This window comes from Nanorana parkeri, unplaced genomic scaffold, assembly GCF_000935625.1.
Source record: "Nanorana parkeri isolate BGI_ZX_2015 unplaced genomic scaffold, ASM93562v1 scaffold173, whole genome shotgun sequence".
Classification (NCBI taxonomy): domain Eukaryota; kingdom Metazoa; phylum Chordata; class Amphibia; order Anura; family Dicroglossidae; genus Nanorana; species Nanorana parkeri.
The window spans coordinates 699,432-727,042 of record NW_017306441.1 but is presented as its reverse complement, the minus strand read 5'-3'; the positions used below and the strand labels follow the sequence as shown (position 1 = coordinate 727,042).

At 43.0% G+C, this 27,611-nt stretch overlaps 1 protein-coding gene across 1 annotated transcript in view; it reads left to right on the top strand.

Annotated features, from left to right (window-relative positions):
• Nucleotides 1-27,611, top strand: part of GRIK5 (glutamate ionotropic receptor kainate type subunit 5) — a 168,116-nt gene that overhangs the window by 27,111 nt on the left and 113,394 nt on the right. The window contains exon 3 of the mRNA XM_018554791.1: nucleotides 16,604-16,701. Within this exon, the coding sequence (XP_018410293.1) occupies nucleotides 16,604-16,701 (98 nt within the window). The remainder of the gene's footprint in view (nucleotides 1-16,603; nucleotides 16,702-27,611) is intronic.

Sequence of the window (27,611 nt, the reverse complement as noted above, 5' to 3'; positions counted from 1 at the left end):
GGCCCCGCCTACGCTGCCGCCGTCGGGCCCTGGCCTCCTCCACCGCAGCTGCTGGTTGTCACTGACTCAGTAGCAAATGTGAGGAGGAACGCGCCACTCCACAGATAAGTAACAGGTTGTCAGTGATCTGGGTAGTGGCACGTTCCTCCTCACAGTCACCAGTGACAGCCAGCAACCTGCAATCCCATAGCGACCCAGGTGGCCCGCACGGCATCAGGGAGACCCCTTGATTCTCGTCCTGGCCAGGCCCCCCTGTGCCCCATAGTGGTCGTCTGGGTTGCTATGGTGATAGTTCCACCACTGATTTGTAGTTTCATCATAGCTAGAGTACTGAGGCTGCCTACCCCTGCTGTATTGTATTATTCTTTATCCTCCCCAACACCTACAAAATGGGGTGCAAAAAAGTGCTGGACCTGCAGAGGTAGTTCACAGCCCATGGGGGTTGGGGGGAAGGGGGTCAGTTTGTACTCCTTTGCAGTGGATGCTAAAGGACATTGTCCTGGTACTGTCCACAGGAGAGCAAAAGTCTGTGTGAAGTCTGTGACCGGCTTCAGAAAGATCAGCAGTGCTAAGGCTGACTGGTTATCGTTGGTGATGATGCTCTGGATTGGAACAGGTTCATCTCCCAAAACATTCCAGCTTCTCTTAATTAAAGAACACTAAAACGTAGAACCAACAAGATAAATTAGACTTAATTATCCGCAAAAAAAAAAAGTGTTTCCTTTTTACCATTCTCTGTGATTTGCATAGCTGTAATCCTTTGATATATATTCTCCCAGTCTATAAAATATACCAGCAGGGAGAAACCATTGTGCTTTACTACAAACCTAAATCACTATAACTCATTAACCACAAAGTGGGGAAAAAAAAGTAAAAAAGTTCATTAAATTATTTCCAAGTTTGTAAAACATTCCGAGGGTAGTAAGCAAATTGATTAAGGACGGCCAACCAGGCATGCCATCCCCTCCGCTACATTTGTCAAGAACGTAAATCTCGCATACAGTTGGCGGGAAGCTGCACTTTCCTTTGATTTTTCGCAAATAAACATTGACTAGTAATACAACATAGGAAGTGCTTTGGCTGTGTTGTATTTACACGCATCCGTGGTAGTATCAACACATGTAATATTCATCGGGAGTGCGTACGCTTATATTGATCTGAATGCCAGCTGCATTAAAAATACATTCTCGTGTGCTTGCATTAGGGTTCACAGCACACCAGTCCTGATGCATTTTACATGTAGATGGAAAACAGCCAAAAAAGAATAATCGTATAATTCAGTGAACGTTCTCCGAGCACTCACTGGCCGGCAGGATGAAAGGTTTATATTGAGCTGAGCTCCTCCATACACACAAACGTTGGCTGAAGCACCGGCTTCATGCTGCGTCGCAACGTGGTGATTGAATGCAGGCCTGGTTTATCTGAGTTGCTTCTTGGATAGGCCTTCCTGCTACAGAGAGTGCTGATAGCATAGGCAAATCAGGTCAGTGCTCTAAAACCAAGGGGGCAGCTCTTAAATTTGAACTCCAGGCAAATATAAATGGCATAACAGAATCAATCAGTAAATGTATTTTATTGTAAGCTCTAAGTACCTGAATTTGACTTGGCATGAGCCTCTTCCAAGCTCTCTGCCCAGCAGAGTTCGGAGAAAGAGCAGCAGCACAAGGAGCCAATCAGTTGAGCTGCAGTGCTTATGTGCTTAAAGGGACATGCTAAGAGGAGGCGAGAGCAGTGTGATGAGGCCATCAGCCGCTGCTTTTCATGCAGTGTTCAGCCACAGTGTAGAGACGACTTCGGATGCACAAGAGGGGTCTTTGGGATTTTGGCATCGTTACTCACAGCTAAGGGAGAGGTCGTCAGGGTGCCGCCATCACATTTTTGCTGTGGGGCCCCGTGATCTGTAGTTACGGCCCTGCCTGCTTCCATATATATTTTGTTTCTGTAAGCATCCATGCTCGCGAGCAAAGCAACAACAATGGATTGACACTTTATTGGTTTGGTCAAAGAGGGAGAGACGGTGTTGGAGTAGGTGAGCGTTTTCTCTGTTTCTTTCAGCAGCCTTTCTCAACCAGGATACAGAGGCACCTTAGGGTGCCTTATGGCTTTGTCAGGGGTCTGTTCAAATTTTTAAGGAGGGACTCTGATGTGAAGGGTTAAACAGGTTATACCCCTCTATATTAGTATAACTCTTTATACTTTGCCTGGACGGTGGCCATCCGTCGACTACTGATGCACCCAACCCATTCATCAAGGATTTAGCGGTAAGGAGTGCAATGGGTACACTGACTATTTCTGATGTGAAGGGAGCTCCTGATGTAAAGGGGGCATCTGATGTGAAAGGGGGGTTCTATTGTGAAGGGAGAGACTCTACATCGTCTTTGTTTTTATACTTTTTTTGCCTGGGGTGTCCCCCTAAAATCCATACCAGACCCTTGTCTAGGATCATGGTTTGTTATTGACTTTGTGGGGGAACCACACATGTTTTTTAACATTTTAATTTTTTACATTTTAGACTGGGATGCCTCAAGAATGTGCATACTTTTAAAAGGTGCATTGGCTGAATAAAGATAATTCTAAATCATCATAGGTTACCCATGCTTGTAGAGCCATAGCTACCTTCTTGCCATGGTGCACATCGGGCAACACCGCATTTCCCCACATTCAGTTTTTGGCACACTTTAGCTTGTTTCACTGGAGCCCAAATTTCCACATTGGCACATAGAGTGTTTATATTCTCACATGTTTTATGAAAAATATCACTTTCCCAGATTTGTTTCTAGAACATTTATGTAATACCAGAAAAGCACCAAGAGGCCTCAAATACTATGCAACAGGATCCACCCCTGCTGTCATGTCTTCTTCTTTTTGGTCAGTTTGCAGAGGACTCTGTTAGTGGGAGAGGTAGGTGATGGTTGTCTGTGGTTTTGTGCCAAAGGCAGCCAATGGGGGAGCAGAATGTTGTGAGTGCTACCTTTGTGGGTTTAAAACCAGCTGTAAGTTGGGCTCCTGGTTTCTATGTCTGTCTGTTATAAAGCCATTTTTTAGAAGCATTGCAAAACGCTTTATCTGTGGCTCAATAGGTAAAGTTTCAGATCTGCAAATAAAAGGTCATGCATTCACCATTCTAGTCCAAAACACTTCTCGGGTGCTAATAAGTGTCAGGAACATAGCCCAACATCTACACAGGTAGTACAGACACCATGGGAATATGCAGTTGAATGTGAAGCTCTGGCTGCAAGGAGAAGTAAATAGAGTTGATAGCTGGTAATGTTGGTGAGGTAATTTTAGTGGATTTTAGGTGGTCGAGTGCCTTCTGGTGAAGGGGGAGGATCATGTTGAGGGTGAATCTGTTAGATAGTTACATAGTTACATAATTAGTCAGGTTGAGATAAACCTAAGCTGTGTCTTCCTAGACAGGGTTCTTTGCTTACCAATATAAGCGTGTCCGCAGTGGTGTTTTGCTCCATTTTAGCCCTTCTCATGGTTCTTGTGTGCCAGGGTTCTAAGTAATGGAAATATAAACATCTCTTGGAATTGCAACCACCACCACCACCACAATAGTGTGATGTGACCCTAAATCACAGTAGTTTAACCATACTTATAGAACAGTGGGCTCCAACTCATTTTTCACTTGCACTTCCTTTTCTGTAAATCATACTTCCCCCCACATAAATCAGTCAGTACTGTACTGAGTTCACTATAATTATGTTCACAAGCTGTATACTTTTGATCCTTAATATACTGTAGTAAGCTACAGGAGCACCAGGATTCACCCCAAACCTCTCACAATGTCTCTACGGTTTACAAACATTCAGACAGCCAACCTGGAGATACTAGTACCCATTACTGGATGATTTCCGGTAAGTTCCTGTTAGCTATGGCAACCAGGAAACACTGTGTTTACATTCATAGGCATGACACAGCCTTTTTCTGCCATTATTTTTTGCCTACCTCTAAACATGCTGGGGTATACCCCAGGTGGGAAAACATACCCCATTTTGGACCCACTATAGACCCACTATTTGCCACAGTGTGCTTTGGGCAATGCCCCCACTAACCCTTAGCCCCCTTCCCTTTGGCTTTCTGTGAAGACAGGGTTCAGAGTCTCCAAAATGTGGCCATGGTTTCAAGGAAGCCATATTTTTGGCAGCTTTAATTGATGGTAATTTTGAATAACATTAAATAAAATGGTTTGTGTATCAGTTATATACAGTATCTATTTCTTTTTTTTAAGCAAAAATGTTGTTTTCCTCCCAAGCCCGGTATTAATAATATGCCGAACGGTTACTGCTGTTTTTATTTTTTTGTATTATCTGTTTACATGTGATCTCCCAGCGCTATGATATGCTTTTACAGTTGGCCGCATAATACCACCATTTTGATATTTGTGATCTAGGATTATATCTTTATGACTGAGCTGTCTGGCATATTGTTGTCTCTGATAATATCATTACGCAAAAGTCTTTTCAAACTGTATGCGCTAATGTTATTTATCTAAGCTCTTTTATTGCAGCTTTTCTTAGCTCTCTCTGCAGGTTTGAGCTGATATAGTGTAAAGTTTAATTTGTTTGGTGGCTCTTACTAAGTGCTGCCAGCGGTTGCTATAGCGATGCTAGCAGTACAGGCTTGGGGCCTGCTCTGTAACAGATGTGAAATCACAAAGTGTGACAGTGATTTTATTCCTCATGTGAGGACTGCTGTCTTCTGGTTTGGAAAGACCAAAATCTGTGTTAGTGAATTATTTTCTGCAGTTTGGCCCACGATTAGACATCCATTTTCCTAATGACTGTCTTTTAGGGGAAAAAATGGTGCTATTTGCTTTTCATGGACATGATACAATGGTTTTTGTGTTTTGAAAGCACTACAGCAGGATAATTGTTAGCAATTGTGAGTAATTTTGCCTGCTTTAAAGTAACACTAACATATTTCGGCAAAGGTTCTCCTATCCAGGTCACGGTATATCTAGTAGTAGTAGTTAGTCATATTCAACTGGACCTATTTTGTAATGTTGAAGATGCTTTATAGCTTTCCCAAACCACTTCTTCAGTGAAAATAAGGGTGAAGAACCCAACATTTATATCAACACAGGTAGCTCAGACACCTTAATCTGATCATCATTTGGATAATTTGGACAAAGAGGACAACTGGTTCACAAGAGGCATGAAAGAGGCCATTTACATCAAAATGGAACAACCATCCCTGAACAGGGTTGGGGACTTTCAACACCCTCTGTCTTCCACATATAATGCTGTTTTAACATCTCTACTCGGGTGATTTGACAGCAATTCACATCTTCAGGCATGTGGATTGAAGTCTGAACACCTATGCAGACTTCCTGACACCTATGTAACTAGAACAGGGTGGTTTCACAACTTTCCCATGTCCCATTCTGTTCTTGAACAATCAACACGTGCCTTAATATATTCCATGGTGATTGGATCCAAGTCACTACTTCAGTGTTAGTGTCAGGAACATACTCCCACATTTACATCTACACAGGTAGCACAGAAAATTTTTATCTGATCACCATTCTGATAATTTGGACAAAGAGGACAACTAGTTCACAAGAGACGTGAAAGAGGCTATCTACACCAAACTGGAACAAATATCTCTTAACAAAGTTGGGGGCCTTCAACATCATCTGTCTTCCACATATAATGCAGTTTTAACATCTCTAACCTGGTGATTTCATTTGACAACAATTCATATCTTAAGCCATGTGGATTGAAAAATGAACACCTATGCAGATTTCCTGACACTAAAGATGAAAGTATGTAACTAGAACATTTCCCATCCTGTTCTTGGACAATCAACATCTGCCAAAGAACACAGCCAGCTTTTGTTGAAACATCTACAAGGTCAAGCAAACACAAAGAGCCATTGAACAGAGAGAAGAAGCAGAACACACAGAATAATCCAGTAATCCAGTATGTAGCTGGGGTGTTAAAAAGCTTAGAAGGAACTCTAGCAAACATATAATCTCTGTGACTTTCAAGCTCAGCAATACACTGAGACGGAAGTTTGTACATCCAAATGATCCAACACCCAAACACAAGTGAAGTAACTTGGTATATTCAGTGCGGTGTAGTGAGGAATCCAAAGGCTAGTACATTGGAGAGACAAAACAACCTCTTAACAAATAAACGGCCCAACACAGGAGGGCAAATTTTACAGGTCAATTTTCAGTAGTTTTCCTACACCTTAAAGTGATATTAAAGCCTCCTTTTTTAATAACAAATTTCCTACAAGGAGACCCACCTTTGATTGAGGCTGTTGCCGCTTTTCTTTAAAAGTTTTTAATTCTTCGTTTTCTAGTGGGTCCCCACAGCAATCTTCCCCCCGACCCCTGCAACGCTGCCTCCATCGGCTAATGCAGGCACCCGTGCGCGCTCGTGCCTGCAGTGGCTGTGTGTGTCCATAGACACACACAGCCCTGTGGCAGACCACGCCCCTCCTCTCCACCCAACAGTTTGATGGCAGAAGGAGCCAAGGGCTCATTTGCCATCAGTATCCTCCCCCCGCAACCCAGAAGTTTGGGGAACGGAGGATCGCTTCGAGATCGGCGGCGGGGACGAGCGTAGCTGACAGGTAAGTGTGGGGGGGACGGGGGAGAAAAAAGGTACTGGGCCATTTTTACCCTAATTCAGAGAATGCATTAAGGTAAAAATGCCCAGACCTTAATACTACTTTTAGTAGTAATTTAGTAGTAAAGGAAAAGAGACATTCTTTTAAAGTGGACCTTTACCCCATTTCACTAAAAATCATATCAGCATGCAGCTATGAAGGCTGATTTAAAATCATGTTATGTTCATTAGTTAAACAAACATGTTTTTCATTTATTGTATTTTTACATATATAAGACGCCACCATGTATAGGACGCCCCCCACTTTTCTTACCCAAAATTCAGAAATCAATATTTTCCATGCTCTTTTGAATAACTGATTACATCCAGTTTAAATTTTGCAGAGTAAGACAGCCGCTTACTGGTACCGGTATTTTTTTTGTTTTCTGACATTTTTATGGGCTCCCTGTTGCATCTGGCGACACGCTCTACGCAGCATCAGCTGACGTCGGGTACATAAGGCTCATGATTGAAGGAAACCTGTTAGCTTGTCTCTGCAATCGGAAGTTTCACTTGTGAGGCTAGTTTGCAGAGGTATCGGCAGTTTCGCAACCGCGGTTCTCCTCTCGGCCCCCCGTGTATAAGACGCCCCTCCATTTTTAGGTAAATATTTTTAAGAAAAAGTATAGTCTTATACATGGATAAATACAGTAATTACAAAAAGAGTTGATCTACTTCCTGGTTCTCATTGGCCCAAATTATGTTATGTGCCCAAGTAGAAGAATTTGTTTGTTGATTGTCATTACCAAACATTTCTAAAGGTGTGTTTGTTGTTATTTTAAAGATATGGGTAAAGGTCCTTTTCATACACAGTGAGGTGAGCACTGGAGGGTGGCTACTTTTATTCCCTATGGTCCCTGTGTTTGTTGTAAAGTAGCCACCGCTCCAAGCCCGCTGCCTTGATGGACTGCAATCTCAATATAAATTAGTAAACTAAACTTGAGATTGTAGCCCATCACAGGAGTAAGCTTGGAGCCGTGACAACTTTACAACACACACACAGGGACCACGGGGAACAAAAGAAGCCACCCTCCAGAAGGAAGGACAGTGTCAGCACCAATTCAGAGATGATTTGAGGATCTACAGCCGAGTGATACACAAATAAGATACATTTTTAATAATAGGGTACTTTAATCCATTTTAAGGTTTAACTCCTGAGTTTCGTTTCACAGCAAATTTTGGTCTTGTGCCTAGGTCATTCAAATTATGTTACAGAATTTACAAAATACTTGTACAAATCAGTTGTATTTGTACCACTCTGGATAATATAATGCATCCTTGTTAAGCAAATCATTACACACTTGTGCCCTTAGACAAGGACTCTGTAGCTGACCTAAACCGGTTAGCAAGCCAAAGATAATTAGCTTCCATGCCATCTATCAAAATAATAATGCTAATGTTTTAATTTTTGTACATCTGTCTTTCGGTAAACATCATTTGTAGTAAAATCATCCCATTTCTCATATTAGCAGGTGTGTTTAGAAACCATGCCAAAGGGCATTCATCCAATTAAAATTCAAAGAAATATTTTCCATGTTGACTTTTTATCTGGCTGAAACATACAAATGGTGCCAACTTTCGGGTTACACCGTGTTCTCCTGTGCTTATAAAATGTAGAAGAGGAAGATTGTACTTTGTGAAATCAGACACGCTATCAAATTTGCCGATCGGCTACTACAGTGTCTTCTGTAAAGCACTTATTGAATAAAGCTTAGGACTTTGCTGTATCTCTCATTCTGAATATGAGGTTATTTCCTTATCACAGTGTCACCGACTGAAGTGAGTTTTCCAAGTAATCCTAAGACATATTTGCAGCATGGTCTGTTTTGCACAACAAAACTGAACTGCAGGCAAACAGCTAAATAAATATACAGATGAAAAGCATATAGGAGAGCTGTTTTAACTGCCAAAGCATTTGCATTTAGGCCTATCCAGTGATGAGATTTGCACAGGGGAGCTGAGCTTTATCTACTGCAGTTTCACTTTAAGCAACCTGGGACACTCTGACCATAAAGTGGGCAGCAGGCATACAACAAACATTGTGCAGCAGAGCAGCCATGCTGCACTGCCTGCCACCCCAATCCCCCCACTCCACATGACCCATAGAGATGCCAACCGATTCTAAAATGTAACGCTAATAAGGGGTCACTGCCACAAAAGCTGGTCCAGGATAATTGAAAGGAGCTTCTCTTACCCACAGTCATTTAGCGCTCACAGAACCCTTAAAAGCCCCTAAAAAAATACCTTAATTTCTCCTTCCACATTGACTGCCACTGCATTTTGCCAAAATTTTGCCATTTACATTTTGGAAAAACTAATACACTGTAGTTAAAATTTTGCCCAATCAGAGCTGTCACGTGGGAGTCCTTAGCCCTATGTAAGCTAAAACTTGTACCTTCTATCTCTATCTCTAATGTTATGCTGCATGCACATGTTTTAAGCCATTTAGAAAATTGGCCCAAAATTGGCCCGGCTCAACAAAGCTCAGTTTCAAAACCATGTCCCAGATGACTAATCGGAGTGGCCAGGTATCAAAAGGAAGAAGTATGTGTTGCAGGGAATGGCTACCTTATAGTGATTCTGTTGCCTTGCGCTGCGTGGGCATAAAGCAATTTCAGTTATTTTTAACAAAGCAATTTTTACAATTTTTGTTGTAGATATATCGCATAAAGAATCAATCGACTTTCCTTTGCATGGCAGTGTCCATATTCTGCTTGGCGCATGTGTATTTTTTTTTCTATGGCCAGGATGAGCACATGAACGACCACCAAGAACGATGCAATCTATAAGTCTTATCTGACCTTGGGAAAGGCGCAGCAATTAAAGTCAATCATGCCTTCATCTGAGGTCTGTAATCCTATTTTACGAGGCCGAGGGGGTTGGAATATAGATATTTGTTTGTAGCTGCAGATCCACTTTAATCCCCTAAAGTCCATCAAAGTGGAGATATCATTTTAAAAATGAATGGTTACCTACCTGCTAAGATGACAGCCTTTACTCAGGTGATTGCAATGAAATATGCATTATTTGAGGTAGAAAAACATTCAGTCCCCTACTGAGCTAGATAACAACTCATCTAAGATGTCTGTTTTAACTGGCCTGGCCTGGATATAGAGTTGTGTCCATATAATGACAAAAACACAATATATTATAAAAATAAAATAAAAGATGTAATAAAATAAAAAGAAATCAAATAAAATAAAAGATATAATAAAATAAAAAGAAATCAAATAAAAAAAAGTAGATATAAAGTCTTACTGAATAGCATTTTCTCTTAAAGCGCTGTGTATAATAAACACTTGCCCTTTTTTAAAATAAAATTGATGTTTCCCCTTTTTTTGTCATCCTTTGCTGCATCTCAGTGCTGCTGATCTCTTGTCCACATGCACTCCAGAGATGACGCCATTGCATTTCTTAGTCCCATAGAGTCAATAACAAAATTGGACCATGGTTGAGTAACGCAACTGGAAATGGCTGTTTGTACCTCCATAACAAGCCCACATGGCAGGGTGTCAGGAGCACAAATGTGAGACAGGGACAGAGCATTGTCACCTTATAACAGGAAGGATCTTCATGGCAGGTTTGCCGGGTGTTTCTGCAGATTTTATATGGTCAAATGGAAAAAGTGCAACAGATTTCTCCACCTACACTAAACTGTGTGGAAGGAGGAAACTCCCGCTGGGCCAAGCTTCAGTATCTTGCTAGTCGGCCGCGCTGGCTCTCAACACACCTGAACAAGGCCTACATCCAATCAGATTGTTCAGATCTTTAGTAGCCAGCGCGGCCGACTATCAAGATACTGAAGCTTGGCCCAGTGGGAGATTCCTCCATCCACACAGTTTAGCGTAGATAGAGGAATCTGTTGCACAAGATGTTATTTAAATGAAAGCTGCAGATTTAAAAAAAAATATTGAAAATTACTTTTGTGATTTAGTTTATATGTACGTTAGGCCCCCTTCACACTGCAATTTTTTTTAAATAAAACATAACAATTAATTAAATATAAATAAAAAACAAATAAATAAAATACAATTAAAATAAAGTGATTTTCAAAATACATGAGTCCTGTTATGGAAAGCAAAGTTAAGGAAGATCGCCGGGGATTTCAAAAGCTTACCCTTGCAGTGGGGCGCCCCCCCCCCCCCTGCAAGGGTTAGGTGCTTGTTTTATCTAGGGGAGTCAAACAAAGCAGATATACTCTCCTCATCCTCCGTCCCACTGAACTGCTAGAGCAGTCCCCACAGCCTCTTCTCTGCGGCGGTCTAAGAACCACTGACGTCATCACAACTAATGTAGGTCCACTGACCTGTTTTACATGTTAGGGGAACCAAGGGACATGCCACAGCCAGAGCGGAGGAACAGAGAGGTGAGCGCCGTGATGACTGCCGTGGTGGGACTGAGTATCAAGTGAGTATATCTGCTTCATTTGAGCTCCCTAGATAAAATGAGCACTTAACCCTTGCAGTGCAGGGGCAGCCCTACTGCAAAGGTGAGTTATTTAAATGTCCGACGTTCTACTTTAAAGCTAGAATTTCCCTTTAACATAAGCCACCGTGTTAGACTCACTCTTCAGCTGACGAGTATATAAAATCAACGTACTTTAATTCTGGATATATTATTCATGCATATACGATAGATAAAGCGCCGCCAGTCTAAATTGCTGATGCATGAGACCAGGAAAAGAAATGTAGAAAGACTACCTTGTCAAATTGATTTTATGATAATGTCTTAAGTATTATACAGATTGCTGGGTTACAGGTGCTCCGGCTGCGTAATGTGATAAACTGCATCTTAAATTCACATTAGTGAAAAAGGCTGAACGTCTCCCATAATGTCCACTTTCTACAGATTACTGGAAGTGATGTCATCACATTAAGCCGGCCGTGTACCGGTAGAATTTCATTGGAAAATCTTTGTTTTTGGAACATTCGTTCAAACCTCTAATGGGGTCTAATTGACGTTAGTTTACAATCGGCAAATTGAAGGCGCATGATGCACATTTTTTCTCGCCCTTTAGGCCCCATTTACGTTCTCGATTCTTGGTTTTCCATGAATGTGCGCCAAACACGTGCATTCAATGTAACGCTTTAAAAACGTGCTACACGCTTGGAGTGCCATTACTTCTTGATGGCGCCGCAAACAGGGCCGGCAAAATGCACCTTAATAAAATTTGGTATGTCTGCAGCAGGATTTGCTGCATGAGCTACTATGCCGCATTTGTATGATCAGCCCATTGAAATAATTGAGCTGATACGCGGCAACGCATGTTCACGGAAAGTCAAGGCGTGAACAGCAAAATTCTAACCGTGAAAGAGATTTCCATTCAGCCAAAAATAGTACTTTTTGTAATGTGCATAAGCCTGGCATAAAAGAAACCTTTTGAAAGTGTTTTAGAAAAATTAGCCCTTGCAGTGGGGCTACCCCCCGTACTACAAGGGTTAAGTGCTTGTTTTTCTCTAGGGGCTTGAATAAAGATGAAATACTCACCTGATCCTCAGTCCCTCCTGGCTCCTAGACCGGTTCCTGCAGCCTCTTCTCCACTGGGCTTCGGGGGAATGAGCCCTGCTGACATCAAATACAGTCCATTCACGTATTAGAGGTGAGGATACCAAGGAACCACAGCCAGAGCAAAGGGGGAGAGAGGCGAGAGGTGAGTGGTCACTACCGCAGGATTGAGGTTTGGGTGAGTATTTCTGAGGTTCTCTAATCCTCATTGAAGTCCTTGCTGATAGCTTCTGCCTATCCATCTTTATCTTCACTCACATGAGGAATACACGATTGGTCCAAAGAGCACAATCATATCTTTCTCATGAGAGTGATTGCATGGCAACTGAAGTCCCTTTGCAACTGCCATACATCAATGTTCAGCTCTATTTTGTGTCCAAGAACAGTCCTAAATAATTATTATCTTCCTGAGTCAACAACAGCCCCGACATTCCCAAAGCACCACCTGTGCATATGGTCATTTGGCCATTTACTAGCGTGTGAAAGTGATTATTGATCTCAGTACGACAACACTGAAATCATAGCAATGCAAACTCTTTTAATGATACTGGTCCCAGAGAAAATACAGCCTTGTTTGACCAGTATTATGGAAATTTTAATGACCTAATATAGCCATGTAGCAATATAAGGTCATTGGTGTCACTGTCCTTTGCTTGCGTGCAGTGGTGGGTGGAAATTCCAAGCCACAGCTGAATTGGCAGAAGCAGTGTCTTTTCTTTGGAGGAGCTCGGGACAGGTTTGGGACGGGTTTGGTCCTGAGCTCCTCTATACTGACAGTGATGAGTGGGCAGCTTGAGCCTGACACATGCTAGATTTGCTTCCTACCCTTCATTCAACCAAGCAACCTGCTAGTCAAAGGTCTGAGCAGTCTCACAGACCAGTAATTTACCAATTATGGTGGTTTTTATAGCTTTAGATGGTCTCATACCATTCAACACAAGTTGTGACAGTTGACATTTTACACACAATGGTACTTGAGAAAAAAGCGCCAGATTAGTTAGCATTATAGTAAACTAATAGGTGGAAATTGCAGTAATTATAATCAACCAATCAGTTCTCGCCGATCTGTTCGCCGTTGCATCCAGCAATTTTTCAATTCATCATTGAGCTTTGCACCGCTCTATTAAATGGGCCTATAGGTGTTCAGAAAACCTTTCGCCTGTTAATTTTATACTTTTATACATAAACATGATTCAGTATTCTTCATCGTGCCTTAATGAGCTCTCTGTGTTCTCGGATGCGCTGGCAATATCCCGCGTGTTACTGAAGCATTACGTGAGGTGCCTGAGACGGGTGAAACAAGGATAGAATGCCTAGGACCTAATTATCAAATGTAACCCAGAACCTGGCGTTTAATCAGGAGCAGATCGGTTTACATTGTGAGCGAAAGACGCTCACACACAAGTCAGCCCGGGAACTGATGAGAAATGAACGCGTGGCGATCTAAGAAGAAAAAACAAGCCATAAACTGAGGGGAAATTAATGAGGTGAATAAAATCGACAGACAGACATTATCGGTTGGACGGAGACCTTTCACTAGCGATGTCTGCGTTTATATGCATATGCTGAATGAATCATTGACGTTTAGTCAAGCCTGTGAAGTGTATTGACTTTTATGGGGCACTGATAGAGGGAGATGAGCAATATTCCAGTGATTTAAGCACCACGGTAGCAGCCATTTTGTATGCTCACTGCTGACTGTTTATGACAGGGGTAGGCAGCCTTGGCACTCCAGCTGTGGTGAACAATGAAACCCATCATGCCTTTGCCTCTGTGCCTGTAGCTGTCAGTCTTGCTATACCTCATGGGACTTTTAGTTCCACAACAGCTGTAGTGCATAGGTTGCCTATCCTTGGTTTATGACAGGGGGGAGCCAACCTTGGCACTCCAGCTGTGGTGAAAGTACAAATCCCATCTTGCCTCTGCCTCCGGGGGGTAATGCTTGTAGCTGTCTGTCTTGCAGTGCCTCACTGGTGGACTTGTGGTTGCAAAACAGATAGAGTGCTGAGGTTGCCTATCCTTGGCTTATGAGATTCACTTGAAGTTAATGACATCCATATTGGTTTCGCTTGCAAGTGTAGACATCCTACTGGAGTTAGTCTTGGCATTTTTCTGGAAACTTCTAATACTGTACCACCCAATTTTCTAAGATGGTGAAGAGGGATGTCTTTCGGCAGAAAGTATGTAGACAAAAGACACAACCCTACCGTGCCCCCTACACACTTGGGCTGTAAGAACGTGATACGCAACAATTACTGATATAAGCGAACCTATACTCTCCTTCATTCCGGTGATGCAACATCTTTGAGCTCCCTCGCTGGCACCAACATTTTCTTGCTGGCTTCTTCCGGGTTTGGGATCTTTAGCCATCTTGATTGGCCAGGCCTGAATGGCATAACTCGTAATAACTAATAAATTCATCCCGGTACCCATCAGATGCCAGAATTGTGCACTGAGTTGTATTTGTGCAGCTCAGTTTACAGTGTAAGTAGTTTGTGAGGAGGAAGGTAAGAGTAGTTTATTGCAGAAGAGACAAAGTATGTCTCTTCTGCCATAAAAAAAATATTTTTAATTTAGAACTAAATTCCACTTTAAGCCCATCAGTGCTTTTTTTCACCGGAAACTTCTAAAACTGTACCACCCGACTTTCTGAGATGGTCAAGAGGAATGTTTTTTGACACAAAGTATGTAGACAAAGGACACAACCCTACCATGCCCCTTTAGATACTTGGGCCCTAAAAAAGTATAACGGGGCTGCTTTATAAATCATTTGCACAGCTTTTTGCTATGCGATTAAGATTTACAGCAATGTATGGCCACTAGATGAAGCCAATGTGCATAGGAAATTCCTATGCTCATCAGCACCATCTAGTGGCCATACAGCACTCTAAATCTCGTTCTCTTTCTCTGTGCGAATGGTTTATAAATTAAGTTAAAGTTATAAAGTAAATAAAGTTTGCCTGAAGAAGGGACTGCCTGGTCCTGAAACGTCGCTTTGTGTATGTGACATCATGTTCAGTCAATAAAGGAGATTGACTGCTATCTACAAACGGAGTGCGAGTGACTTCATGGTATTTTGCATTTGATGTGACTTCATGGTATTTTGCATTTGATGTGCGGAGGCATTCGCTGTCACTTTCTAGCACCCCCCAGTTTTCGTTTGGGCTTTATTTGGTCAGGAGTGCGATGGGATCTACTACATTTTGAATTTGGTTTATAAATCAGCCCTTTAGTGTAGCCCTTTTAGTACCTCTTTTTTCAGAGGTCTATATATCACATCAAAAAGAGGGACAACTGATGAGGAAAGAGGGACAGAAGGATTTGGTCCTGACAGAGACAACGTGATTCTAAATGAGGGACAATAGGAACCTATGTTAAAACTTCTGCCAGATTTCAATCTAACAATGTGGAACTGAAAGGCCCACCGTGCCTCCATTGCTTTTGTTAATCTCCTTTTTTTAAGCTACTAAATAATTTCATATAATCCTGAATTGAAATTGCCTTTGGGTAGGTCTTGCTGTCTTTTGTTTTGTCTCCACTGCAATTTTGCTCATCCAGGAAATTGAAAATTAATTGAAAGCTTCCAAAGCTTCCAAAATCGCCAAGTGTTTAGAGCCTGTTTCGATGGCCTCCTCTTAAATCTGTAGTATTCATTTAAAAAAATACCTGGCTTTCATGCCATCCAGTCACTTTCTGTTACAGAGTGACAACTGTCTTCCAATTATACTCCTGTGTTGTCACCCTGTTTCATGCACCACTGATGCAGACTGTAAGTGGCTGTGCTGACTGACATTTCACAAGGCATGAAACACCTTGTGTTCAACCAATGCCAGAGAGAGTACATGTAGTCAGAAAGTGAATGAAAGAGGCTGGAGGAGTTCAAGAGCACTGAGATGCAGAAAAGGTATAGACTGTATGTTATGGGAGAAAAAAGACACAGTACACAGTGTTTTAGCCAGGTGTGTCCCTAGTAGAATGGCCAACTGAGGCGGGGCACCGGGAAGGTGGCGCTGGTCACGTTTTGTGAAGAGGGAATTTGTGTTGATGGGGTTGATAGCCAGCATCCTAGTGGTGCACTGCCCAGCTATGATAGCCGGTGTCCCACCCAGCTCACTGACATCACTTGTTGCCAGGAGCTGAGCAGGACGCCAGCCAGAGCATCGCAGGTTGCTAAGAGTTGGGAAGGGAGATGTTTATGGCTCTTACACATCTCCCTGCCTAACTCTTCTAAGCAACTTGGGACTCTCTAGCCAGAAAGTTGGCGGCAGACCCAAAACAGCCTCAGGCTCCCTTCTTATAAGGATGGCCCTGGTTTTAGCAAACTAAAAAAATCTTGGTGCCGTGGTTTACATCTATTTTACTGAATAAACATCCACCAGAATCTGATTGTCAAAATGTGGCCCAACCTTGTCCATAACATGGTCTCTATCTTACTATCATTCTAACCTTCTTCTTCATTTTTTTTTATCTTGCAGTGTGTCAAATTCTACCGAAAGGTGTGGTCTCTGTCCTGGGACCTTCTGCCAGTCCAGCTTCTGCATCCACGGTCAGCCATATATGTGGAGAAAAAGAGGTGAGCAATCTAACTATAGATGACCTTCTTCTCCATTGACCAGTCTGCTGAGTTTAGATTGTGTGTCATCTTTGGACATAACGTGCTTGGTTTTGCCCAATAAGAGAGAGGTTGGAGGTATACACATGCTGGGTTTATTCTTTTCTCAAGCCCGTGACACACTGCACGCAAAGCTGTGCAGAGCGAAGAAAAGCTGTGCGGCACGGAGCTTTGCGTGCAGTGTGTGAGCTGGGTCCAGGCAGATGATTGACTGCACCTTCAGCCAATCGGCTCGTCTGTAACAACCGGCCAGATGTTGCATTCTGACGTGCAGGTTTATACATGTGAGCCGATTAGCTGAAGATGACATTTTTCATCTCGGCACGCTCCGCTATGCGAGCTCTCGCAAGCTGACGTGTTGGGGAGAAAATTACATGGCACACTGCTCCCGAAGGCAGCGCGCCACCGCTCTGCACTGCTTCGCGTGCAGTGTGTCACAGCCTTTAGTCAACTGTCTTGTACTGCTCCAACCTACCCCAGTACCCTGTCTTGCCTGTCATAGTTACATAGTTACATTGTTAGGTTGAAAAAAGACGTAAGTCCATCAAGTTTAAACTATAGAAAAGAGAAAAAATTGCCAAAAACATAAACATGATGGACTAATAAAGTAGGAAAATAAGGTAAGTGTGGACAGTAATATAAAAGAGCACTCTACAGGGGACAAACCATGAAAAGGGGCACTCTAATGGGAACAACGAATAACTAGTTGTCCTCATCAGGGTGCCCCCTTACATTGGTTGTCCCCATCACAGTGCCCCCTTACATTAACTACAAAAACAAGGTGACAATCTTTTAGGACAATCAATTTAAGGGGACACTCTGATGTGGACAACTAAATATAAGTTGTCCTCATCAGAGCGCCCCCTTACATTAGCTAACGAAATATATAGAGACACCCGCACTCCAATAGCAAATCGGGAAGAACAAGTGATACAGATGCAGGTGAGAACACATGTATATATACACACCACAATCTGAAAACCAGCCAATCACAGAGTCTGCTGTGACCCTATGACATATGGCATTTATTGGAGTGCTGGTGTCTATATATTTTGTTTGACAGCCGCAGCACCCACCCTCATTATCTTTGGAACAGCGGTTTCTAGTGCAATGGGTTCATGGACTTTACCCTTACATTAGCTGCCCCCACCAAAGAGCCCTCTTCCATTATTACGAGAGTACTGGGCACTCTGATGGGAGCAACCAATGTAAGGAGGCACTCTGATGGGGACAACTAATTATTAGTTGCATCCATCAGCGTGCCCCCTACATTAGCTGCCACCTATAAGATTTTCAGATCAATTTACGTATGTGCGTGTATGCCTACGCACCTTCACAGTAATGTGTTGGCGCTCCACAACAGTCCCAGTTTCTCATGTGGCCCCTTGAGACAATTAATTGCCCACCCCTGTCATAGACAGATGTATCTGTAACAAGATCCCACTTTAAAGATTCCTCCTCTATTCTTATTCCAATAACTCTAAAAGGAAAAGGTTTTGGCTTTAAGATACACTTTAAGGCATTATAGACGGGGAGAAGGTTGCATTGACATTGAAGTAATGGCTATTCGGTGTCAATAGAAGCGAGACATTGTGAAAACATGCTTCATTTCCTGGCACAGACACAAAATGTGATGGCATGATACTGTCTTCCCAACAGCACATCTAAAAGCAGAAAGCAGGTGTGCATATGGCATTACTCTTCACATACTCAATCCTGAATTTTGAGTTTTCCCATAAAACTAATCAGAAAAAACAAATTGATTAAGGCCAAGCTTCCAACATCCACCTTGCTCGCTCAATCCAAAGCTGGCAATAGAAGAATTTGGTTAACACCAGCGTCAAACTGAAATATAATTCATCAAGAGCCGCAAAAATGTATGGATATAGTGGCTATTATGTTGTCTGGAAACCATACAAGCAAGACATGTTTTAACCTTAATACAGTGAACACCCCGTTATCCGGCATCCACAGGGATTGGTAGATTCCAAGTGTAGTTTCTGATTGCTTGAGAGTTACTATTAAAAATAGATCTAACTAATGCCATACGCCATACTATACCATACCATAAACTCTGTATAAACTTCATATTAATATTGAATATTGAAATTCAGTAATCAAAGACAAATTAAGACAAATAGACATACGATCAGTTCCAAGATAATTTCATGCCGCAGATCAGCAAAACAGTGAGTACACAGGGGATTTTCTTGTTCTGGTTAGTTGAATACTGGATAACTGAGAGTTTGCTGTAGTATGTCTTAAAAAACAGACGCAGTTAAAGCTGAAGTTTAGCAAAAAGTTACTGCTCCAGTGTAATAATTTGCCTCAACTGAAGAAATTCCCACATTCTGCTGGCTTCTGGTTAATGTAATAATTCATCCCTCAGTGATGCCGGATACTCCTCACAGTGCTGATCTCCCGGCATTGCAAGCAGGAAAGACTGTGGCTGCTAACGTTAAGGATTGCATCATTCTCCCTCTCCTCTCCCCTTTCTGTCTCCTTGCCCATTCACAAAACGCCTTGTATTATTTCCCCACAATGTAAGGCGATTTGTGAATGGGCGAGGTTGATCCATTCACCCCCCATCTATTCACAGAATGCCTTGCATTCTGGGAAAATGATACAAGGGGTTTTTACTCCACTTGACTACCAAGGATTTTTGCAGACGAGGCCATGTGTGCAGGTAAGAGGAGCTAGGAAGGAAGGAAGGAAAGGAGGGAGGGGAGGGATGCACCGTGACTAGCCCACCTGAGACCCCTTCAGAGCCCACAATAGACAGTCTCAGATGGGCTGTGCAGCATCTATGGTGGGCTCTGCAGGGTCACTCTCAGGTGGGTCCTGCGTCCAGCGCGTCACTAAGCCCTGCGTCCAGCGCGTCACTAAGCCCTGCGTCCAGCGGAGCGGGGGGGTGGGGGAGAGGCCCAGCCTAAAGCCGTGTAAGGGGCCACAAAATTTCTGATGGCTGCCCTGACAGCTGGAGAGCCGGAGTTGCCCACCCCTGCACTAGACTCACTAGACCTGTGATTCTCAACTGGTGACCCAAAACTGGGTTGTGACCTCATGTTCAGTGGGTCACCGCATGCCTTCCATAGCACTAGGTGACAGGCTCCTCAGCCTCCAACATAGCGCAGCACTGTGAGTTCTCATGCCGAGCAGCTATTAAAAATACTGTATGTTGCCTGGCGCTGAGTGTCAGCTTGAGGTGGAGTGGGCTGGAGGTATGGCCGCGAGGGAGCTCCATCCATACGTGCATTGCTTACAGCTCCCTCGCGTGACTGGAGTGGCGTCATATTCTGGCTCCCGACACCTCTACAGGGAGTGCAAGGGAGCTGTACAAGCAATGCACGTATGGATGGAGCTCTGTCACAGCGCATCAGCCCACACTGAACCCCTAAAATGTTTTTGGGAGTGTGTTTGTGTGTGTGTGTGTGAGAATGTCTGTAAGTGTGTGAGATTGTGTCTGTGGTTGTGTGTGTCTGTCAGTGTTTTAATCGCAGTCTTCCACGCAATCGCACCTACTGTTTGATCTGGTGCGTGATGTGCGGGAGGTACGTTTCCATTGCAATTCATTTGAATGGCACCCAAAGCACACCTCCCGCCCACAGTTTAATCGCTTGCACAGGAACATGCAATACTGCAATGCCGTGTGTTCCAGTGTGGTGCGATTTGGGCTGCGACTTAATGACCAAGGACAAATGGGGATCCCGAAGTTATACAGGTTGAGAACCACTTCACTAGACCACCAAAGATTATTACTGTGGGGGGTACCCCTTAGACCACCAAGATTTATTAGTGGAAATGTTTCATATTGGGGCACTGTGGCACCTTTGTATAATCAGTTGTGCCACGTTGGGACACTATAATATATTTGGATACCGTGTGACATTATATTCTGCCATGTTTTACATTGCATTATGTGTTTTGTGACAACCATGGTCGCTATTATGTTAGCTCTGTGAGCTCTTCTCTACTTTTGCAATGGCTAATCTGTGTTTTATATCATAGACTGCTGTATACATTTTAATAATTGAAGTGGGTTGAATGATGCTGGAACATCAGTGGCAAAAAAAGTGGATTGAAGCTGAATATGGCAGACAAAATGACAGCTCAGATCACAACCATTCGCAGGTGGACTGGCTACCCAAGCATGTTTTCTGAAGCTCTGTTTATGAACGGTACTCCAGAAATACACATGCACCTTGCTGCTGTTTTTTTATACAGTACAGAGGATTTAATGGGCCATTAATTTTTATTCCTGTTATTTTTGGCTGAAGTTCTGCTTTAAGCAAAAATCGTTCGATAGTAAAAAATCCTTGTAACAAAAGCTGCATCGTTCTCCGGCTTTCAAAACAGATCACACGGTATAATTCGGCACACAACGGAGAAGGCCTGTGCGCTATTATTCCAGCTCTATTCCCAGTCACTGCTCCGTCCTTACAGATTACAAGTCTATTAATGTCCTTAGCGTAACTCGCATCTCGCTTATGCAAAACCTGCCCTTAATAGGACAATGTCATAATGAAGAAATCCATTTTATTCCCAGATGGTGTTTTGCGGTGGACGCGCTCCTGCTTTCCTATACACTATGCCATTTATATTATTTTTTTTGTTTCCCATTGCACATCATTATGCAAAAGGATACATTGAAGACAAGCTTAACATCCTGCATCCTTTGCCAGCAGCTTTTACCGCAAGCAGGAACCAGTTTATGCAAATGGGAGTAATAGAGGAGTCCGTGTTTTTGCTATCTTTGTCCAAAATTGCCTCTCCCAGGCCCGTGTAATATTCTAAAACATATTCGAATGCTTTTTTAAAAGAGCTCTTATATGCATTGAAATAAAATATATAGCATTCATTTCGTGAAGAAAAGAAAGAAAATAAGAAGTTATATCTGGCAATAAGTGTACATTTTAATGAAATAATAAAATGAAAAAAAGAAGAACAATTTTATGTGTTTAACACAATAAAATCGGGTCCATAGGTTTCCTGCGATAAAAGTCTTAATGTGCTGCATTGAGAGACTTGAATTGCTCGGAGGCTTATTTTATAAAATATTAATCAGGTAAGATAAGGTAAAATAGGACTGTTTTCCGCTGCTTAATACTAGCTGTGTATTTAAAGGGTCAGCACTCCCAATGGAGATATTTCATGGTTTCTTAAATGTTGTATTCTTAAAGCTTCTGGTAGTTTCCTATATCGTTAAGGGACTTTATTGGTGAGATCTCTGCGCTGAGTTCCTGGGTCCGCAGATCTGCTGTTCCCATTATAATGGGGTTCTCACTCTCCTTGTTGAATTTTGTATTCATTTTATATTATGAAGAATTAAAAAGAAGTAGCTGGAATGCACAATGGTGGCTGGGAACACCCAAAACTCCCAGGTGCAGCCAAAACCTCCATTTGGCGAAATGATGGCAGGGAGCTCTGGACTATCCAAAACATATAACACCCAAAGCTCCCAGGGGCAACCATAAAACTAATAGGAAGCCAGGTACTGAATAAGCCCATTAGGCTCCCCCTATTGCATAATGGTGGGTTGGAACACCTAACATTCCAAGGTGGAAGGAAAAAACTCTCAGGTGTGGAAATGATGGCAGGGAGCTCTTGCTGTTGGACTATACATAACATATAAGAAGCCAGGTACAGACTAAGCTCATTTAGCTCCACCTATAGGACGATGGTGGGTGGGAACATCCAATACACCCAGGTGGAACCAAAACCCCAAGTTGCAGGAATTATGGCAGAGAGCTCTCACTGTTGGACTATCCAAAAACATATAAGAAGCCAGGCACTGACTAAGTCCATTAGGCACCACCTATAGGACAATGTGGGTGGGAACACCCAAAACTCCCAGGTGGAACCAAAACTCCAAGGTGCAGGAATTATGGCAGAGAACTCTTACTGTTGGACTATCCAAAACATATAAGAAGCCTGGCACTGACCGCCCTTTAGGCTCCACCAATAGCTAAGATATGTGGGGTGTATTGACCCTTTGTATGGTCAAATCATTTAAGGGTAGAGGAGGGCTGCGATGGTCAGATCTCCGAGCCTAAAGCAGGGCACACGCAGAATCAAATTCCGGCCAATTCAGCAGGAATTGGCCCACATTCGCTACGTTGGTGACCCCCTTCCTTAAGCTGAATGTGATCATTAGATCAACTTTTGGAAAATCTTCACCTAAATGGAACTTGCAGCTGCAAGTTCTGTTCGGATATTCAGACAGAGGCCAATAGAAGCAGCGGGGGATTTGTCCATGCCGCCCAGCGTGAATGGAGGAATCTATTGTATTGTCTTTGTTCAGCCTGCAGGTTGAACAAATAAAATATACTGTACATGTATATGCAACTTAAGTGGATCCAAAAGAGCAAGAATTGGTCTAATCCAAAAATGTCAACCATAAGTGCCTAAGGTTATACTCCAGGCAGATATAAAAGACACAAATGAATGCAGCTGTGTATTCATTAGTACACAATTAAATGTATTTTTAAAACGTAGACAGTGTGAGTACCTGACTGTGACTTGACCTATTGCGATCCTCTGCACAGTAGAGCTTAGACTCAGAGACTGAGAAGCAGCACAAGGAACAAGTCAGTTGTGCTGCAGTGGCCATGTGCTAACAAAAAACATGATGATCGGAGTAGGGTGCACAACGACAGATTTAACACATAAGCTATCTGCCATAATGACCCTAACATGGCCCGTCCTGTATTGTACAAATTCCCTTGCCTCTGAACTTCTCTTTACCGTTCTGATTTTGATCACCTGACAGTTAAAAAACATTCTCGAGTTAACAAAGAGAATTGAAATCAGCTGCCAGTTCATTGAGAGACGTTCAAGACCATTTTGCCGGTTCGGTCATGTTGAGTGGGCTGCGTATGAATGTTACACTAAGCTCTAATGCTGTCAAAGCTGAAAATAACCATTATGGATATAAATAATAGGCGTCTTATGGCTAAGAGGTCAGATGGGCATTGACGTTAACTTATTCACATTCAGCAAATACTCTGCTGACATTGCTGCCCTAGTGCAGTTCTGTGGCATCTTAAGATCATGTGACCTGAAGCCATGGCACCACAAGACCTGATTTTTATAAAGCTTTGCTGCCTTCTCTCTTGATTGGCTGCCTTCATGATCAGAGTGGATCTCCTGTTACAGTTTGGGTCTACTTTACGTTCTCAGGTCTGCAAAACTGCCATGGCAATTACTAGGGGTTCCACTTCCACCCTCCCTGCTGGAGTCTTAATTTGCTTAATATTAGGAAGAATTAAATAGAAACCCCTCATGTTGGTTGGGAACATCATAAACTCCAAGGTTGGCTGGAACATAACCAGGAACTGACAAGAATGTTGGAGTCCTGAAGAATTTTAAGAAGGTATCAGGTGACTCAGACTCTATCTCTGAGTGGAACATCTCTGTGGGATAGATGGAACCTCAAAGAGATACTCTTTTGGGTTCTTTTGCAAGAAACCCACCCACACCCAATGATACAAGAGGTGTTCAAAAAGTTAATTACCTGGACTACTTTGATCAATATTTTTTGTTGTATTATATCCTCCAAACCTTCACCATTAGTGACTATAGTTTAACCTTTGTATGTTTAAGGTTTGAGGAGCAATCGTCTGTTGAATGACATGCCCCACGTACCTTCAAAGCCCTATCTTGCTGCTCTGGAAGTCTAACCTTGTGTAAGCTGTGTTGGATAATAGTCATGTGCATTCGGATTCAAACTAACTTACTGCTTCACGAAATTCTGATGATTTGGCAGTCCGCCCAAATCCGAAATAACAAATTATTTATATTAATTTGTTTTGTATGGGCACTGACATCTTGCTGCGTCCAAGATGGTGGCACCCATACATACGTATGACTTCACCCGACACGTCATGTGCCCCGCTTCGGGTTCTGCCCATATCATTTTAAAGCAGTGGCGGAACTATCGCAATAGTGACCCACACGGCCGCTATGGGGCACAGGGGAGCACGACCAGGATAAGGAACAAAGGGGTCCCCCTGATGCCTTTGCGGGCCGCCTGGGTCGAAATGGCATCACAGGCTGCTGGCTATGAGGAGGGATGTGCCGCTGTCCAGATTACTGACAACCTGTCTGTGATCTGTGCAGCGGCATGTTCCTCCTCTCAGCCGTTACTGAGTCAGTGACAGCCAGCAGCTGCGGAGGAGGAGGCTAGGCTCTGGGTCGGCAGCGGCGGAGGAAGCTAGGCCCAGCTTCAGCAGCGGAGAAGGAGACGGGGCCTGGCGTCGGCAGCAGAGGAGGTGGGGCCCGGTGACAGGTGAGGAGGCAAGGCCTGCCAGTGACCGTGGAGGAGGCGGGGCCCGGCCATGGAGGTGGCTGACAGAGGATCGGGGCTGACAGGTAAGAAGTGTGCAGGGGTGTGACCAGCCCACCTGAGACCCTGCAGAGCCCACTCTCAGGTGGGCTGTTTGTGATCTCAGGTGCACTCTGCAAGGAGTGTAACTAGCAATCACAGTCCCTATACAACATTTTGCTATGGGGCCCTGTGATTTCTAGTTACGCCCCTGTTTTAAAGTATAACTTTGGCCCAATTAAAAAGCAGCATCTTGTTTTAAAAGGAAGAACTGTTAAAATAATGAAACAGTTTGCAATCCAGTCCCAAAACTTAAAAAAAACCCACTGTGACTGCATCTGCCCCCTTTAACTATAGAATGCTAACCGGCAATATTTGCAGAGAGGAAAATAAGGGAATCTTTTATGGCATCACGTGAGATTGTTTTATATTTTTAATTCCAACCTGCTTAGCTGGGGCATGCTGAGGAGTAGGAACGACTTCCCATGGGTCCTCATTTTTTAAATTTGCCCCTTTTGTTTCTGACTGTTAGAGAAACAAAGCCCCAGCAGATTATGTGTTTTAGCAGAAAGCATTCCTTTTTTTCTAAAGCTGCATCGGGCTCATTTTATATGACAAATTTGAATGCAGATATTTCTTAGTGGCGGTATCTAATTTCCTAGCGTGCCTACCAGAAATTGATAGGTTGCTTTAGGCGACGCCTCTGTGTTTTTTTTTTTTCTCTTGCTTCATTTCATGTAAGTCAGTTTCGATGTCTGTTTCCATCGACCAGGGCAAGCCGAAGCAGAAGGAAAAAAAGAGTGTGCAGTAAAAGGCTTATAGCAATGCCGAATGTAGCTACTAGACCAGGTGTTGATGCCAGTTAAGATTAGCACAGCAAATCCTGCCTGTTCATGCCTGAGAATGGTGTATAGCAAGGAATCCACAGCACTCCAAGGAAATTGCTTCTATCAGAGTACATTATTCTAAACAAAACATCACAATCTACTTGCAGTTGGTCCCCAGGTAAGCTATCACCTTTATCACATATTGCACTGACTCAGGAGGAGATACAAATGTTTTATCTTTCCTTAAAGCTTAACCTCTGGCACAAAAAATGTCATTTAAATATGTTTTTCAATAGCCACAGAAGATATAGATCCATTTTGTGTGCACTAAACACCTCTGCTAACTGAAATATTACCATATAAAAGTAGTGGTGACATAGGATGTGCAGAAAGAAAAGCTGTGGGAGGGGTCCAGCAGGCCCCCACTACAGGCTGCCTGCAGAAAACTACAGGAGGGGGCGGAGACAAGACCAGTCAACCTGCACAAGGAGAGAGCAGCAGTGAGGGGTCTTTATTACAGGAAGAGGTGGAGACAAGACCAGTCACCCTGCACAAGGAGAGAGAACAGCAGTGACCGGTCTTTATTACAGGAGGGGGCGGAGACAAGACCAGTCACCCTGCACAAGGAGAGAGAACAGCAGTGACTGGTCTTTATTACAGGAGGGGGCGGAGACAAAACCAGTCACCCTGCACAAGGAGAGAGTACAGCAGTGACTGGTCTTTATTACAGGAGGGGGCGGAGACAAAACCAGTCACCCTGCACAAGGAGAGAGAACAGCAGTGACCGGTCTTTATTACAGGAGGGGGCGGAGACAAGACCAGTCACCCTGCACAAGGAGAGAGCAGCAGTGAGCGGTCTTTATTACAGGAAGAGGCGGAGACAAGACCAGTCACCCTGCACAAGGAAAGAGAACAGCAGTGTCCGGTCTTTATTACAGGAGGGGGCGGAGACAAGACCAGTCACCCTGCACAAGGAGAGAGAGCAGCAGTGAGTGGTCTTTATTAAAGGAAGCTACACACTGAATTACTGCACAGATCTGGAAGAAATACAGAAAGCTCACCAAAATTCAAGGAAGAATACACCTGACTCTTATATGTGAACAATATTTTTTTTATCCTTGAGTTTAGCTTTAATAATCTGAGGTTAAAGTTGGTGAGCTTTTTGACTCCTTAGCTTCTGCAGAAGGAGAGACAGTAACATTCTACAGGGTTATTGATCATCCAGTAATCCATGAAACATGGAAACCCCTTAAAGTGTATCTGTAGTCAAAATGTTCTTTTTAGAAACCACTCACCAGGTCTTTCTTGATCTCACCCTGCTTGACTCCTGAAACTCTTCCAGATATAGCAGGTTTTTTAGACCCTGAACTCTGCAATTCTTTAATGTCCTGTCACCCAGTCCCACACAACCTTCTAAAGCCCTGCAGTGGCGTAACCAGAGTTATGGGCGCCCGGGGCCGAATATTTTTTTTGACCCCCCATTATATAAAAATCCACCTGAACTGTACCCCCCACCCATTTTAATTTTTCACATTTTTAAAATATTTTATTTTTATTTATTTTTTATAAACTTTTTAATTGTTTTACATTTATTTTTTATTTATCCATTCGTTTTTTATTAAATATTTTTATTTTGTACTTTACTTTTAGGGGCTTCGGGGAAATGTCAGGGGTTTAAACCCCTGATATTTCCCTTTTAAAATAGAAAAAGAGATTGAAGA